At 41.5% G+C, this 14,423-nt stretch overlaps 1 protein-coding gene across 3 annotated transcripts in view; it reads right to left on the bottom strand.

The window, feature by feature from the left end:
* Nucleotides 1-7,664: 7,664 nt before the first annotated feature.
* SLC17A5 (solute carrier family 17 member 5) overlaps nt 7,665-14,423 on the bottom strand; it is a 53,007-nt gene continuing 46,248 nt past the window's right edge. For 2 of the 3 annotated variants that reach the window (XM_027603626.1, XM_035728670.1), the window contains 2 exons: nt 12,565-12,655; nt 7,665-9,081 (listed from right to left, as the gene is read on the bottom strand). In XM_027603626.1, coding sequence (XP_027459427.1) covers nt 8,944-9,081; nt 12,565-12,655 — 229 coding nt within the window. In that variant the 3' untranslated portion in view covers nt 7,665-8,943. The remainder of the gene's footprint in view (nt 9,082-12,564; nt 12,656-14,423) is intronic. The other variant, XM_027603628.1, reaches the window with a different exon arrangement.

Raw genomic sequence — 14,423 nt, 5'->3', positions numbered from 1 at the left:
AATATTCTAGATATTAATCTCTTGTACTGACAAGATGTTGCAATCTCTCCTCTGGTCCGTCATCCATTTACTTTGATATCTTCCGCTGAACACAGGTACTTAACTTAGTATTGTGAAATCCATCTAATTTTGCCCTTATTTCTAGTCTCTAAGGATATTTTCCAATTTTTTTCTATTTATCTCCTAATTTTACATTGCTACTATTAACAAACCTTTTCTACGTATTTGTCAATACATACATAATTTGTTTGGTAACAAAAATAGGATAAAACAATATATATTGTTAGGTAACTCTTTTTCATCCTCCAACAAAATGTATGGAGTTTCTTCTGTATTTCTTTCCCTTTCTGGGGATTCTATTCAGATCTTTCTCACTTTTTATTTATTTATTTTTTTAAAGATTTTATTTATTTATTTGACACAGAGAGAGAGCACAAGTAGGCAGAGCGGCAGAGGGAGAGAGAGAAGCAGGCTCCCCAACGCGGGGCTCGATCCCAGGACCCTGGGATCATGACCTGAGCCGAAGGCAGATGCTTAACCGACTGAGCCACCCAGGCGCCCCTCTTTCTCACTTTTTAATGGTTGCATAGTATTCTCTTCTGTGAATGTACCATAACTTATTTAACAATTTCCTTATTGATGGAAAATTGACAGTATTACAAAAAATGCTTAGTGCTTATTCAAATATTTTTTAGGCTAGATTACCCTAGGTAGAATTGCCAGTTCAATGAATCTATTTATTTAATTTTGACTTACAAATTACTTTATGAAAATTGTAAGTCAATTGTAAGTCAAAAATTGTAATGTTTTTTATGTCCAGCAACAGTGTTGAAACAAGATTTCTAATGGAGACAGCATAGCATAGGACAAAAGGGAGCCGCTGTAACATCAGAGAAATCTGGTGTGAATCTTCTCTTTGCCAAATACTTAGCTGTGGTGACTTTCTCAGTTTCCTCATCTGTAAATGGTGGTTCTGATACCTACACGATAGGGCTGGGAGAATTCAATCAATGTTAAATGTAGAGCCCTCATACAGTACCAGACACCGATTCCCTACTCTGGGAAATTTATTTATTTTACTGATTTTATTATTTTTTAAAATATGGTTTTTCGGGCGCCTGGGTGGCTCAGTTGGTTAAGCGACTGCCTTCGGCTCAGGTCATGATCCTGGAGTCCCGGGATCGAGTCCCACATCGGGCTCCCTGCTCAGCAGGGAGTCTGCTTCTCCCACTGACCCTCTTCCCTCTCGTGCTCTCTATCTCTCATTCTCTCTCTCTCAAATAAATAAATAAAATCTTTAAAAAAATAAAAGTATTTAAAAAAATAAAAAAAATATGGTTTTTCTTTTTAATTTATTTTTTAAAGGTTTTATTTATTTATTTGACAGAGACACAGCGAGAGAGGGAACACAAGCAGGGGGAGTGGGAGAGGGAGAAGCAGGCCTCCCGCGGAGCAGGGAGCCCGATGTGGGGCTCGATCCCAGGACCCTGGGATCATGACCTGAGCTGAAGGGAGACACTTAATGACTGAGCCACCCAGGCGCCCCCCTCTTGTAGTTTTTTTAAATGCATTTTGCTATTTGTTTTTATGCTTAAAATGTAATTAATGTATAGTTATTCATCTACAAAGTGAATCAGCCATTTTTAATGGTATGTATTTTTTTTTTTAAGATTTTATTTATTTGGGCGCCTGGGTGGCTCAGTTGGTTAAGCGACTGCCTTCAGCTCAGGTCATGATCCTGGAGTCCCGGGATCGAGTCCCGCATCGGGCTCCCTGCGCAGCGGGGAGTCTGCTTCTCCCTCTGACCCTCTCCCCTCTCATGCTCTCTCTCTATTTCATTCTCTCTCTCTCAAATAAATAAATAAAATCTATAAAAAAAAGATTTTATTTATTTGACAAAGAGAAAGTGAATGCAAGAGAGGGAACACAAGCAGGGGGAGTGGCAGAGGGAGAAGCAGGCTTCCCGCGGAGCAGGGAGCCCTATGCGGGGCTCGATCCCAGGACCCTGGGATCATGACCTGAGCCGAAGGCAGATGCTTAACCGACTGAGCTGCCCAGGCGCCCCTACTCTGGGAAATTTATAAATATTGTTATTTATAATATTATAATACTAGATGCTTCTATACTCAATTTTGAACAGGTTTTCACGATTTCCTCAGCTAATTTAGTTTTTATTGAGTTGGCAGTCTCAGTTCTGGTTCAATCCATCCCACCCTCTTCCTCTTCTTTCCAATCTCCTTAGACTTCCAGGGGAAGAAAAGGGACTCAGAAGATTTAATAATGTGTACCTCATGCCTGCCCACTCCTCTGGCCAGTCTAAACCTGGTGAGAGAAAATCACCGTTGTTCCTCATCAGCCTCGTTAAATTCCGTTCTATTGTGTGGGTTAAAACGCAAGGGCAGGAAGGTCTGGTGTCTGAGAGACACTCTCAGAAAGAACAGAGGCCCGGGGCATGGGCCATGGCTCTGCAGCTACCATTTTTGCTAACAGCAGTGACTAAAAATGGGTGATGGTTGGAGCTCTCCCCTGGGAGGGAAGCCTGTCACACAGGCAGGAAGTGAGGAAGGTATGGGAGGGGAAATATAGAAAACACAAGGGGAGGTTTTTGGACTTATTTTTCTCTCCTGCATTCTGAACTTTCACTTCCCAGTGGGAACCGAGATCCTCCCCAGTTCTTGCTTCCCATCCCATAATTTGAAATAGCAAGGTTTATAGAAGCAAGACTGGAATATCAATAGCTCTTCTGGAGGGAATCTGTTTTTCGGTAAGAGCACAGAGCCGGAGGGTTGGTCTGTTGTACCACACCAGTGTTCTAGTCACTGCGAATTTCAAACTAGTATGTCAGCAGAAATCATGAGTTCAGTGTTTTCACAGTAGCAACTGAATTGTATCCTGGGAGGCTTAGGTTTATAGGAAACATTGAAAAAATTCATAGTCCTATAAAGAAATATAGAATAATTAAATATTCCCTAATATCATACATAGAGCGAAGATAATGATACAACAGGTTCCCAACTGGAGTTGCTTTGAGGCAGGGCTAATTTTACAACTAGGAGAAGGTAAAAATCTTGTGTGCCCTTATGCCCAAGGCTCCTTAGAGGAATCTTTTCAATTAACACGAAACAATTTTGGGGGCGCCTGGATAGCTCAGTTGGTTAGGTGTCCAACTCTTGATTTCCATTCACGTCATGATCTCAGGGTCGTGAGATGGAGCCCCACGTCGGGCTCTGTGCTGGGCGTGGAGCCTGCTTGAGATGCTCTCTCTCTCTCCCTCTGCCCTTCTCCACTTGTGCTCGCTCTCTTAAAAAAAAAAAAACAACAAAAACTTTTGTCCTTCAAAAAATAATTTGATTCTGTGCTAGAGACAGATATAAAGGAATTTTTCTTTGGCCTACTGTAATAATTAAAGCCAGTGGGCTTATTTGGTTTTAGCTGGTCTTTGGAGGCTGAGTCCCTGCAAGGGCCAAAGACCTCTCCATTAACAGGGAACGTGTCTCTGATCCCAGCTTTAAACAGGTCTTGTCCCCGCCTTTGCCAGGTGGTTTTATGAAGTGAGGGGAGGTATGTGACCCTGCTATGCAAATGCTCTCTGCTCTCTGTGCTGCCCTGTAGCTGGTGCTGATCACAAGGAGAATTCCGTGAATGTCCCGGGATCAACTTCCTGCCACGGATGATAGGACGATTCAAAGCCCTGCAGACATCTGAAGGAGCTCTTTGGTGTTTAAAAAAAAAAAAAAAAGTGCATTTAGAATAGATACCCGTGTAGGTAATTTATCCAATATGCACACTGGAATTTCCTGTCACTGCATCCTGATCTTCACCCAGAATGGTTCTTGAGCATGAAAAAGACCAGACTGCATATCCTATCCAGATCGCCTTCAATCTCAACCCAACTCTGGCTGCAAGCTCAAGTTTCAGACTGTGGAGTGAGTGTGAAGTAGTTAAAACGCTTACAGCCGCGGGGCTATTCGTGGGGCTCCCCAGGAAGACGGGGGTCAATATGCACACTTGATGCTGGGAGGCCGTGACTTTTTTGACAAGCTGGCGCATTTCAGTTGCTTCTGCCAAAAAGAGCACTTCCGGAAAAGACATAAGGCGGTGTTTGGGAGGGTAGGGCTCCCCCTGTCTGAAGTGCGGCCTCTCCTGGCTTGGAGGCCTGGGAGGGGAAGCAGGCTTGTGCAATAATGGCTTCTCCCTTTCCCAGCGCAGGACCGCCAGTGACGTGGGGCTTCTAAATTTCCTCCTCCTCCAGCATCAAGATAAAGTGAAAGTAAACAGGCGCTTGGAAAATTACTAGTGTTTTTCCTCATCAGAGCACATGAAAGAGGGTGGCAGAGAATTGGTTACATGTCATTTGTTTTCAATATTGGGTGTCCTCACAGCTTTCCAGAGCAGGAGCTTCTAGAAATTACTCTCGTAGAGCACAATCTTTTATACTTCGCTCTCTTGCTTAATGGTTGCTCTAAAAGGCAGAGGCGCCTGAAAAGGCTTTGTGATCCATCCCATTTACATTTCTATGAGAGAGATAATGCGTTCTTTCCCTGAAATTCGACATATACCCCAGGTCTGTTCATCCAAGGCAGGAACCTGTGCTTTTCCAGAGGGAACCCAGGCCACTTCCTCTGGTGCTCTTCCTGCCTTCTCAATACTTTTATTGATATTTTCCTCTTCAGGGAATTGTATTTAGAACAGCGATAAACTGCCCTTAACGAGGAGATTCTTTCCTTTGCACCAGGGTCTAAATTCAAACCTCTCTATTTCTGATTTCTTGAAAATGAAACACAGGCTGCAGCAGGAGGGACATGACGATGGTTGATACAGACCTGCTGACTTCCGTCTTTGTCTCCATTTCTTCCCGAACTCTGATTCTCAAGGTCGGCTGGCACGCTCATTCCCACTGGATTTGATTGTTGGATGGATAATGATATTTTTATATGGAAGTTTTCAAAGGCTGGAACCCATGAAGGAGAATGATAAATTAGAACGTGAGCTCGATGAGAGAAGGGATTTGCTTTTCTTCACTGCTGTATCCCGGGTGCAAAGAACAAAGCCAGGCTTGAAATGAATGCTCAATAAATATTTGTTGGCATTCACTGGGAGAAGTATTTTGCTTATCTAGAACTAAACTATTCTCAAATACTTTCAAAACCATTTACGAATGACTTATTTTAAGGCTAGCATATCATTTCTTCATTAAAAGGTGTTGGCACATTCAGTTAACTTTTTTTTTTTTTTGAGAAAAAAACTACACAGGAGATGAAAACTTCAGTGTATAGTCCATTTAACCAAAGGGTGATTTACTAAATATTTATTTATTTAAAAAAATTTTTTTTTGTTTTTTAAAGATTTTATTTATTTGACAGAGAGAGACAGCGAGAGAGGGAACACAAGCAGGGGCAGTGGGAGAGGGAGAAGCAGGCTTCCTGCTGAGCAGGGAGCGCGATGCTGGGCTGGATCCCAGGACCGGGCTCCAGCCCAGGACCGTGAGATCATGACCTGAGCCGAAGGCAGACGCTTAACGACTGAGCCACCCAGGCGCCCCTTACTAAATATTTATTAAGCAAGTAAAATATTGAGACAAAGTATATATTTTTATGAGGGAGACCGTGCTGAGATGAATCAAATGTACCTTGCCCTCAAGATGCTTTCGATGAATCTAATAGGGAGATTAGCCACGAACGAACTCATAGGTATTATAAAGAAAAAGCCATGGAGAAGAAAGGGGTCCAGGGAGTCTGACTGAGCTCCAGCAAGGCCTGCAGGGAGGGAAAGGACTGTGTCAAATGCATATCTGTATCCTTATTGCCTAGAAAAGAGTAGATATTCCTCTTTGTTGAATGAATGAATGATCTTTTCCTGAGGCTGAGTCCTTGAGTTTAAAATAAAGAAAAAACTGAAAATAAATAATCTGATGTTTCAGTGGATCAGAGGAAGAGACCACATCTAGATCAGGGAGATTGGAGGAAGTCAAGGGCCATGAAGAAGGTGGGGATGAAGAGTGACTTTTCAGGTCCAAGGAATGAATTTGGTACAGGCATGGAGGGGAGGGACAATGGAGAACGGGTGGGGGGAGAGTTAAGTAGCTGGGTGTAGCTGCGACCAAGTGTGGTGGGGCATGAGGGTAGAGGAGGCCAGCCTAGGAAGGTGGGCTGCTGGGTAGTTTACTAGGTAGGCAACGGGAAGCCAGGGGCTTCAGCTTCGGGGAGCATCCTGATCAGGCAGATGAGGTGTGTTGGGACCAATAACCCAGCATGGGTGGGAAGGTGGACAGAAGATCAGACTCCAGGCAATGAGACCATTTAACTTTTCTATTCCAGGTGGAAACAAAATTCACAGAGATCTTATTTAGAAGATGGGAGAGGGATTAAAAAAACACTGTGTTGGGGGTGGGGTGAAGGAGAATGGAGGAGGACCGAATAAAAAATGAGTCGAAGTGACTGGGGAACAGCTCCTAACGAGAGTAAGGAAAGTGGTGGGAAGAGTGGGTTTTAGTGTGGGGGTGGGGTGGGAGCGGGGGAGAGAGGCTGGATTTAAAGAAGTCCCAAGTGTAGAGAAGATAGCCAGTTGGGGATGTCCAGCGGGCATGGCGGTGATTACACAGTAGCTTGAGCAACAGGTGTTTTTCTTATTTCTTTCTTTAGTTCTTAATTGTTTTAATGAATTTTTCTTTTTTTTTAAGATTTTATTTATTTATTTGAGAGAGAGAGCGAGAGCACGACAGAGAGAAAGAGAGATTGAGAGAATGAGTTGGGGGGGGCGGCAGAGGGAGAAGCAGGCTCCCGCAGAGCAAGGAACCCGACATGGGACTCGATCCCAGGACGCTGGGATCATGACCTGAGCTGAAGGCAGACGCCTAACTGACTGAGCCACCCAGGCACCCTTGTTTTTTTCTTTAAACGATGCTTTCATTTAAAAAGTTATACTGCCACATTTGGTAAGGTAAAAATTAGTTCTCCTTCCTACCCCTGGTTGCCTATTTTTCTCTCTCCAGAGTTACATAACCACTGTTTCTGGTTTCTTGAATATCATGGTAAAGATACTCTGTATGTATCTGTGGTTTTATGTCCCCAGAAGAATTTCATATTTTTTTTTAATTTTTAATTTTTTTTAAGATTTCATTTATTTGTCAGAGAGAGCAAGCGCACGCACACAAGCAGGGGGAGCTGCAGGCAGAGGGAGAAGCAGGCTCCCCGCTGAGCAAGGAGCCCGATGCCGGACTCGATCCCAGGACCCAGGGATCATGACCTGAGCTGAGGGCAGACGCTTAACCGACTGAGCCAGCCAGGCATCCCAGAATTTCATATTTTTGTTTTTAAAGGCTAGAGAAGACTTGAGTGTCCTTGAGACAGAAAAGAAAGAGAAGAGAGGTCGAGATTGAAGAACCAAATTACAGAGGAATGACTAAATCAAGATCTTAGAGGAGGCAGGAGAGGGTACAATCTGTGGTGTAGGCATACGCTTCCAGGAGAAGAGCAGGGCCCTCTGCAGAGCTAGGAAGGGCAGGTTGATGGCAAAAGTTTCCTCATGCTGTCTCCCTTAGATGACCTAAGTCTCCTTGGCCTGGTGGTGGCACAGGGAGGGGCCCGTGGAGGTAGCCTGGTAGCTTGAGGAGGACAGCAGAGATGTCAAATAGCCACTCGAGACACTAGAGAATACCATAGGACTGTCAGATCCAAAAACCAACCCAAAAATGTTTATTTTGATGATTCATAAAAGAAATATCACCATAGCAACTTAAAGCTATTTACAAATTAAAAAAGAAATGTATAGAAATGTATCCACACCATATTACATGTATCAGTTTTACTTAAAATGTTACAGGTAGTGTTGAACAAACATAACAAAACATAAATCAAGTTTTAAATCACATAAATGCCCTCCAAGCATGCTCAAAAGCCACTGGAAGCTGGTTTGGGGAAAAACTGGAAAACATGATTTCAGGAACCACAAGTAAGGATTATTCCACCACTGGTTGTAGGTGATGGGGCCAAATAAAAGTCACTTCAACTTTCAACTGCAACCAGAAGCTTACATGTAGACAAAAGGAAAAAAAATGTGAGTTTTAAAATTGTTTTACTTATTCTGGCGAAGCCCAGAGAACACAGGGACTTGGAAATTTATATTCTAATCCACGTGAAAGTAGTTTTAATCAAGGATGATTTTATTTGTGGTTAATTGGGCATCACACCGTTCTCTTGCAGGTTACATGCCAATCAATATTCCAGTCTGCTGGGAAGGGAAAATCATGAGGATCTGTGAGACTGCGGCAGTGGATCTTGCTGCCCGGGCCTACTTGCGGCTTTCTCGACACGTTAACAGCGCCCAGGGGAAGAACGCCATCTGAAGACTTGGCGCTGACCCTGGTCTTGGATGCTGCCTCTGATAAATGCTGGGCACCGTCCCTGAAGCCAGAGAGGGAATGCTTGGCAGCCTCCTGGGCATGCTTCCCTCCGTGTGGTTGCCAGGCCAAATTATACCATGGCTGGCAGCTCCGTGGAGATGCTACCATTTGAGCCCTAAGTGTCAGGGATTGTGGCCGACACATAATTTGTATGAGCAAAGTGGTCAAAAACAGGTGTTGACCAAGACCTGAGAATTATTATCTAGTGTAATTAAGCAAAGGGATAGAAGGGTCCACTTCCGCTCATTCCTTCAAGGATGCCCCTTAAAAATAAATAGAACGCCCCTACTTTATATTGCCTGATTTACAGCCAGATATGTGACCCTCAAGTCTAAGTTCCAGGATACATGTTATTAATGATTAAAAATAGCTAATTTTACTAATCTGGCAAGTTGTGACATTTCATGATTACAAGCCTTAAAAGTTTCATCCAATTTTTTCTTATATGTAGAATGCATACACATTGAAAATATCAAAGGCACTTTTAGGTTACATGATAAACAAAAATGCGTTAATAGAGACAGGATTATTTATTGGTTCCTTCAGTTTCTGTGTCCATGTCGATCATCGAGAGCCCAGTTTTGCACTTCACCTTTGGCGAATAGCGAGAAGAAGATGGCACCAGACACATTTATAGCAGCAGCAATACAGAAAACTGTTTGCCATTCTCTAATAGTGTTCTGTGGGGGAAAGAAAAACGTGCACATGAAAAAAAATTGTTTATAGTCCGCTTTATAGAAAAGGTGGGGTCACAAGACTGTTACAACAGTAGCATTATTCATAAAAGCCTCATCCTGAAAACAACCCAATGTCCATCAACAATGAAACAGCTATATTTGTTCCATGGAATACTATACAGCAAATAAAATGAATGAGCTAAAACAACACAGATGCATCTCACAAACGAAATGTTATGCAGAAGAAGCCAGACACAAATGAGTACGTACTGAATGACTGCATTATATGAAATTCCATTATATAAAAGCTCAAAATTACACAGAACTAATCCATAGTGTTAAAGTCAAGAGTAGTGGCTCCTCTTAGCAGGATGAAAGGGGAATGGCAAAAAGGAGCACCCAGAGGCTTTGCAAGAGAGGTAAACGTTCTGTTTCTTGACTGGGTGTTGGTTACACGACTGGATTAACTTTGTGAAAATTCATCCAGCCGTATACTTAGGATTTGTGTATTTTTCAGGATCATTTATTCAAAGTTTACTCAGGTTTATTCAAACTAAAACATGTGACATGTCTTTCAATCATATGTTACTAGGAAAGCAGTATGCTTGCCCATCATCTTCCAAGTTCTTAGGTGGGAGATATAAGGGGCAGATCAAGTAAGGATGAGTTAAGATGGACTTTGAATTTCAAGTTTGAGGCCTGGCACAGAGAGCTTCTGAATGGCCCACAAAACAGGACACGGATGGGATTCGCCAGTTAAGAGATCAACAAAACACAATTGTTTAGTGTATAGTACAGTGGTATAAAAACATCAGGCAGCTAGCTAATTTCTGGGTCATGTGACTAACTTAAACAACCATTTTTTGGATTTTGCAATGTCAGTGTAACCAGAATGCTATGTCTACAGCAGGTAGAAAAGAAAAAACAAGCAGGGGAATTGGCAACGAGGAAGAAAAAGGCAAGGCACTAGTAAGCTAGTATGAGGTCATTCGTTTAGGAAAAAAGGAAAAGCACGGAGAAAGAGAGCACTCTCTGGTCAAGTTATGCTCATCTGAGACGCATGTGTCTTGGTGAAAAAAAATCTTAGAAATCCATTGTAATTTTAGTAACATTTTCATATGCTAACAATGTGTTACTTATTTGTACTCTGCTCATTCTGCAAAGTTTTTGAGGCAGTGCAGTAATTTTTAACTGTGAGCAATTACAATTGTAAAGGCAAATGTGTGTTTTTCCTTTTTTTTTTAAAGATTTTATTTATTTATTTTGAGAGAGAGAGAGAGTACGTGCGCGCAGGGGGAGGGGCAGAGGGAGAGGGAGAGAGAGAATCCCAAGCAGACCCCACACTGAGCGCAGAGTCAGATGCAGGGCTCTATCCCATCACCCCGAGATCATGACTTGAGCCGAAATCAAGAGTCTGATGCTCAACCGACTCAGCCACTCAGGCGCCCCTGTGTTTTCCTTTTAAAAAATAATATCCTTTTAATAACATTAAACAAATGCTATGATAGCATATCCAAAATCCAGTTCGGTTCCCACTTTACAAACGTTTCAAGACTTTAACTGAGGAATCCAGATATCTCTAGCAGAAATTCTATAATTATCCATAATAAGTGAAATTAATACATGGTTTACTTAGGTACCCATGGTTTACTTAGGTTCCTATGTTGCCACAATGCTCCATGAAGATAAGGTTAAACATTTCTGATGTGTCCATATTGAGACACAGAATTCTAGAAACAAAACAAAACAAAACAAAACTTTCCCAACGTCCCTTTCTATTAAGTGAGAGAAAATAGTAACAAGGAGGCTCGGATTCATTCAAGTAAGGAATTAGAAATGGTGGGAGCAGGGGTGCCTGGGTGGCTGAGTCGGTTAGGCGACCGACTCTTGATTTCAGCTAAGGTCATGACCTCAGGGTCCTGGGATCAAGCCCCACATCAGGCTCCTTGCTCAGTGGGGAGTCTGCTTGTCTCCTTCTGCCCCCCACCCCCCGTTCGCATGATCTCTCTCTCTTAAATAAATAAATCTTAAAGAAAAAAAAAGAAAGAAAGAAATGGTGGGAGCAGAGAAGAAATAGGAACACTCACTGTGGTGAACACCTATACATCTGAAATCAGTGTATTTGGTAGTAAGAATGTTTGTAAGCATATTCTGAAATTCTAAGGATTAGATGGTGTTAATTTGATCACAGAGACAAAGAGAAAATTAAGTCTCTTAGAGGTTTAAGTCAGCCTCTTGAAAACTGTATTTCACCAGGCTTTAGATTTTTTTAAACAATAGAAAATTGGAGTTGGGGGTCATTTATTTTTATTTCTTACACATTGTGGGCAACTTGCACAGTGCTGAGTCTCTGCTGACTGATGAGGCACCACACCGCCTTCCAGCTGGAGGTGGGACCACCCCTGGGCCCACAGTGTTTCGGAGGCTCAGTGCCCTTCCCACACCCGGCTCACTCCTCCAGGGCTCCTTCCTCACAAATTGCGTGCTCTCTCCCCTATGCCCACAGTACTCTGCACTCATTCTTTTCTGCAGCATTTGTCACTGTACTTTAACTATTCGATTATGTGTGATCTCTAAATGATGCGTTTCACAGTGTAGAAGCTTGTCATTTTGCCTTTGGATCCTCAGTATCTGGCATATTAATAATCACTCATGAAATGCCCATCGATCCGTGTTTGACTGTTTCAGGGCTCACTAACTCATAAGGCAGCCCATTCCATATAGTAGACAGCTTGGAGCAGAGAGCTTTCCTATTATGTCCTCATTACTTCTCTTCATCTGTCTTTGTGGAACTGCCAAGAGTAAGTCACCATGTTCTGTGTGGTCGTCCTTCAATATGTGAAAACATCTACCGTGTCTTCACGAGTCTTCTCCTCCCAGCGGTGTTCATTTCCCTGTTCCTTACTCACTCCCACATGACTTCCTGATACCTCACCTTTGTGGATCCACTTCTTTTTTTAAAGATTTTATTTTTTTAATTAATTAATTAATTAATTTGACAGAGACACAGAGAGAGAGGGAACACAAGCAGGAGGAGTGGGAGAGGGAGAAGCACAGGGCTCGATCCCAGGACCCTGCGATCATGACCTGAGCCGAAGGCAGACACTTAACGACCGAGCCACCCAGGTGCACCTGTGGATCCACTTCTTGAATGAATTTACACTGCAAGTTCTTCTTTGTTCAAACCAAAGACACAAGTTATTTATCTTGTATAATATCACCACTTTTAAGTACTTGTGTGGTGTCAGCTACAACATCTTCGTTGAACTTAGTTCTATTGTTTTGTCTAAAAACCAAAAAGTGTTCTTTGAAAATATACTTTCCTGTCCATTATGGCATTTAGCTTTTTGTTGACATAAAGAGCTGTGTAAGAATAAACATTCAGAATTTTACTCTTAATTAAAATATGCTCAATTTTGACACAGATGTGCAGGCTTAAGTGAACTGTGGAGACCTTTGCAGTTTATAAGCAAATTATCTACTTACATTAGCGGTCAGACTTTTAGCAATGACAGGCCCAACCATTCCTGGAATAGTGGCAAATGTATTTGTGATGCCCAGGAGGATACCAGCATACCTGCGGAAACATTTTCATAGAGGTTTATTATTATGTTACACATTTTTAAGTGGCTTCTTTCAACAGATAGCTGTATTACTTCCAGAACACTCTGTATTCTTGTCAAATTTCATGTCTAAATGAAATGTCTTACGAAGTTGGACTGAATATATTTAACTGGTGAAAAACTTGCATTTCAATAGTTAATAAGCATTCTAATATTACACAGGGGAACATAGCCACTGAAATGAAAATCCTTTTTTTTTAAAGAATCAGCTTTTTAAAAGATTTTATTCATTTATTTATTATTATTATTTATTTGACAGAGAGAGAGAGACAGTGAGAGAGGGAACACAAGCAGGGGGAGTGGGAGAGGGAGAAGCAGGCTTCCCGCTGAGCGGGGAGCCTGATATGGGACTCGATCCCAGGACCCTGGGATCATGACCCGAGCTGAAGGCCGATGCTTAATGACTGAACCACCCAGGCGCCCCAAATGAAAATCCTTCTCATAGTGATTTAGAAGTTGAGACTGATTTTCATACAGGGTACAGGACTGTATTAGATAGGAAGTCTGATGTGTCTTAAGGTTCTTTAGTTAAAAAAAAAAAAATTTATTTCCTGATTACAAAATCTATTTCATTGTTGAAAATTAAAAAAAAAATTAAGAAGAAAAATTTACCTTTGTCCTTCCATATAGAGATAATCAACATTAACACTTTGGTAAATATCCTAATTATTTTTATTTATATGTATATATTTCTTTTTTTTTTTTAAGATTTTATTCATTTATTTGAGAGAGAAAGTGTGAGAGAGAGAAAGCATGAGAGGGGGGAGGGTCAGAGAGAGAAGCAGACTCCCTACCTAGCAGGAAGCCCGATACGGGACTCAATCCTGGAACTCCAGGATCATGACCTGAGCTGAAGGCAGATGCTTAACCAACTAAGCCACCCAAGTACCCCTATATTTCTAATATATTATTATAGAAATGAGATAATATTGAATATAACAATTTCGCAACTTACTTTTTCCACTTACTATATGTATATGCTTATAGCTAAGTCCTTGCATACTTCCCAAAAGTAGACAAGTTTGGTATACATTGTTTGTGTGTGTGTATAACAAAAAATGAATTTTAATAAGTTCAGGAAAAGTTTATTTTAAGGGTAAAGCTTAGAGGAGTGGAATATTCTTAGCTATGTTTAGATGTGAATCTTTAAAGAAAGAATTCCTGCTTGTATTTGGAAAGTGCTAATGATCTGTTGATTTCTCCAATACAAAAGGAATGTATGTAGACTGAGGAAGGCTGAATGAAATGCTTATTTTCCATAAAGAAGTCATATTGACTGCTAATCAGGAGACCTAAAGATCTGTGACTCCCAGTTCTACCATTGACCATCTATGTGACCTTGGCCAGTTAGTGATAGATTATTTCCCTTATCATTCATGGGTTCATAGATATATACATGTAACATACCTGCTGCTCCCATGTGAGTTCCCCCACAACCCAGCAGGTACACTAAAACATTATTTTTGAGTACAACATACATATGGAAATGTACACAGACCATAAGTGTACAGAGTGATGAATTTCTATAAAGTGAACAGAACCATGTCATTAGCCCCCAATCAAGAAACAGAATCTACTGGAATAAACATTTTTAAGGACATTTTACATATGGCTGAACTGCCTCTCAGACTGTATAAGCTTTAATTTGAATAATCTTAATTTTGTGATGTCACCCCTATTCAAAAACTTACAAGGATGGTTTCATGCTTACCCTAAGAAGAT

This window comes from Zalophus californianus, chromosome 7 (assembly GCF_009762305.2).
Source record: "Zalophus californianus isolate mZalCal1 chromosome 7, mZalCal1.pri.v2, whole genome shotgun sequence".
NCBI classification, from domain to species: domain Eukaryota; kingdom Metazoa; phylum Chordata; class Mammalia; order Carnivora; family Otariidae; genus Zalophus; species Zalophus californianus.
Note: the sequence above shows the minus strand (reverse complement) of the source record. Positions and strands in the feature narration are given on the sequence as shown.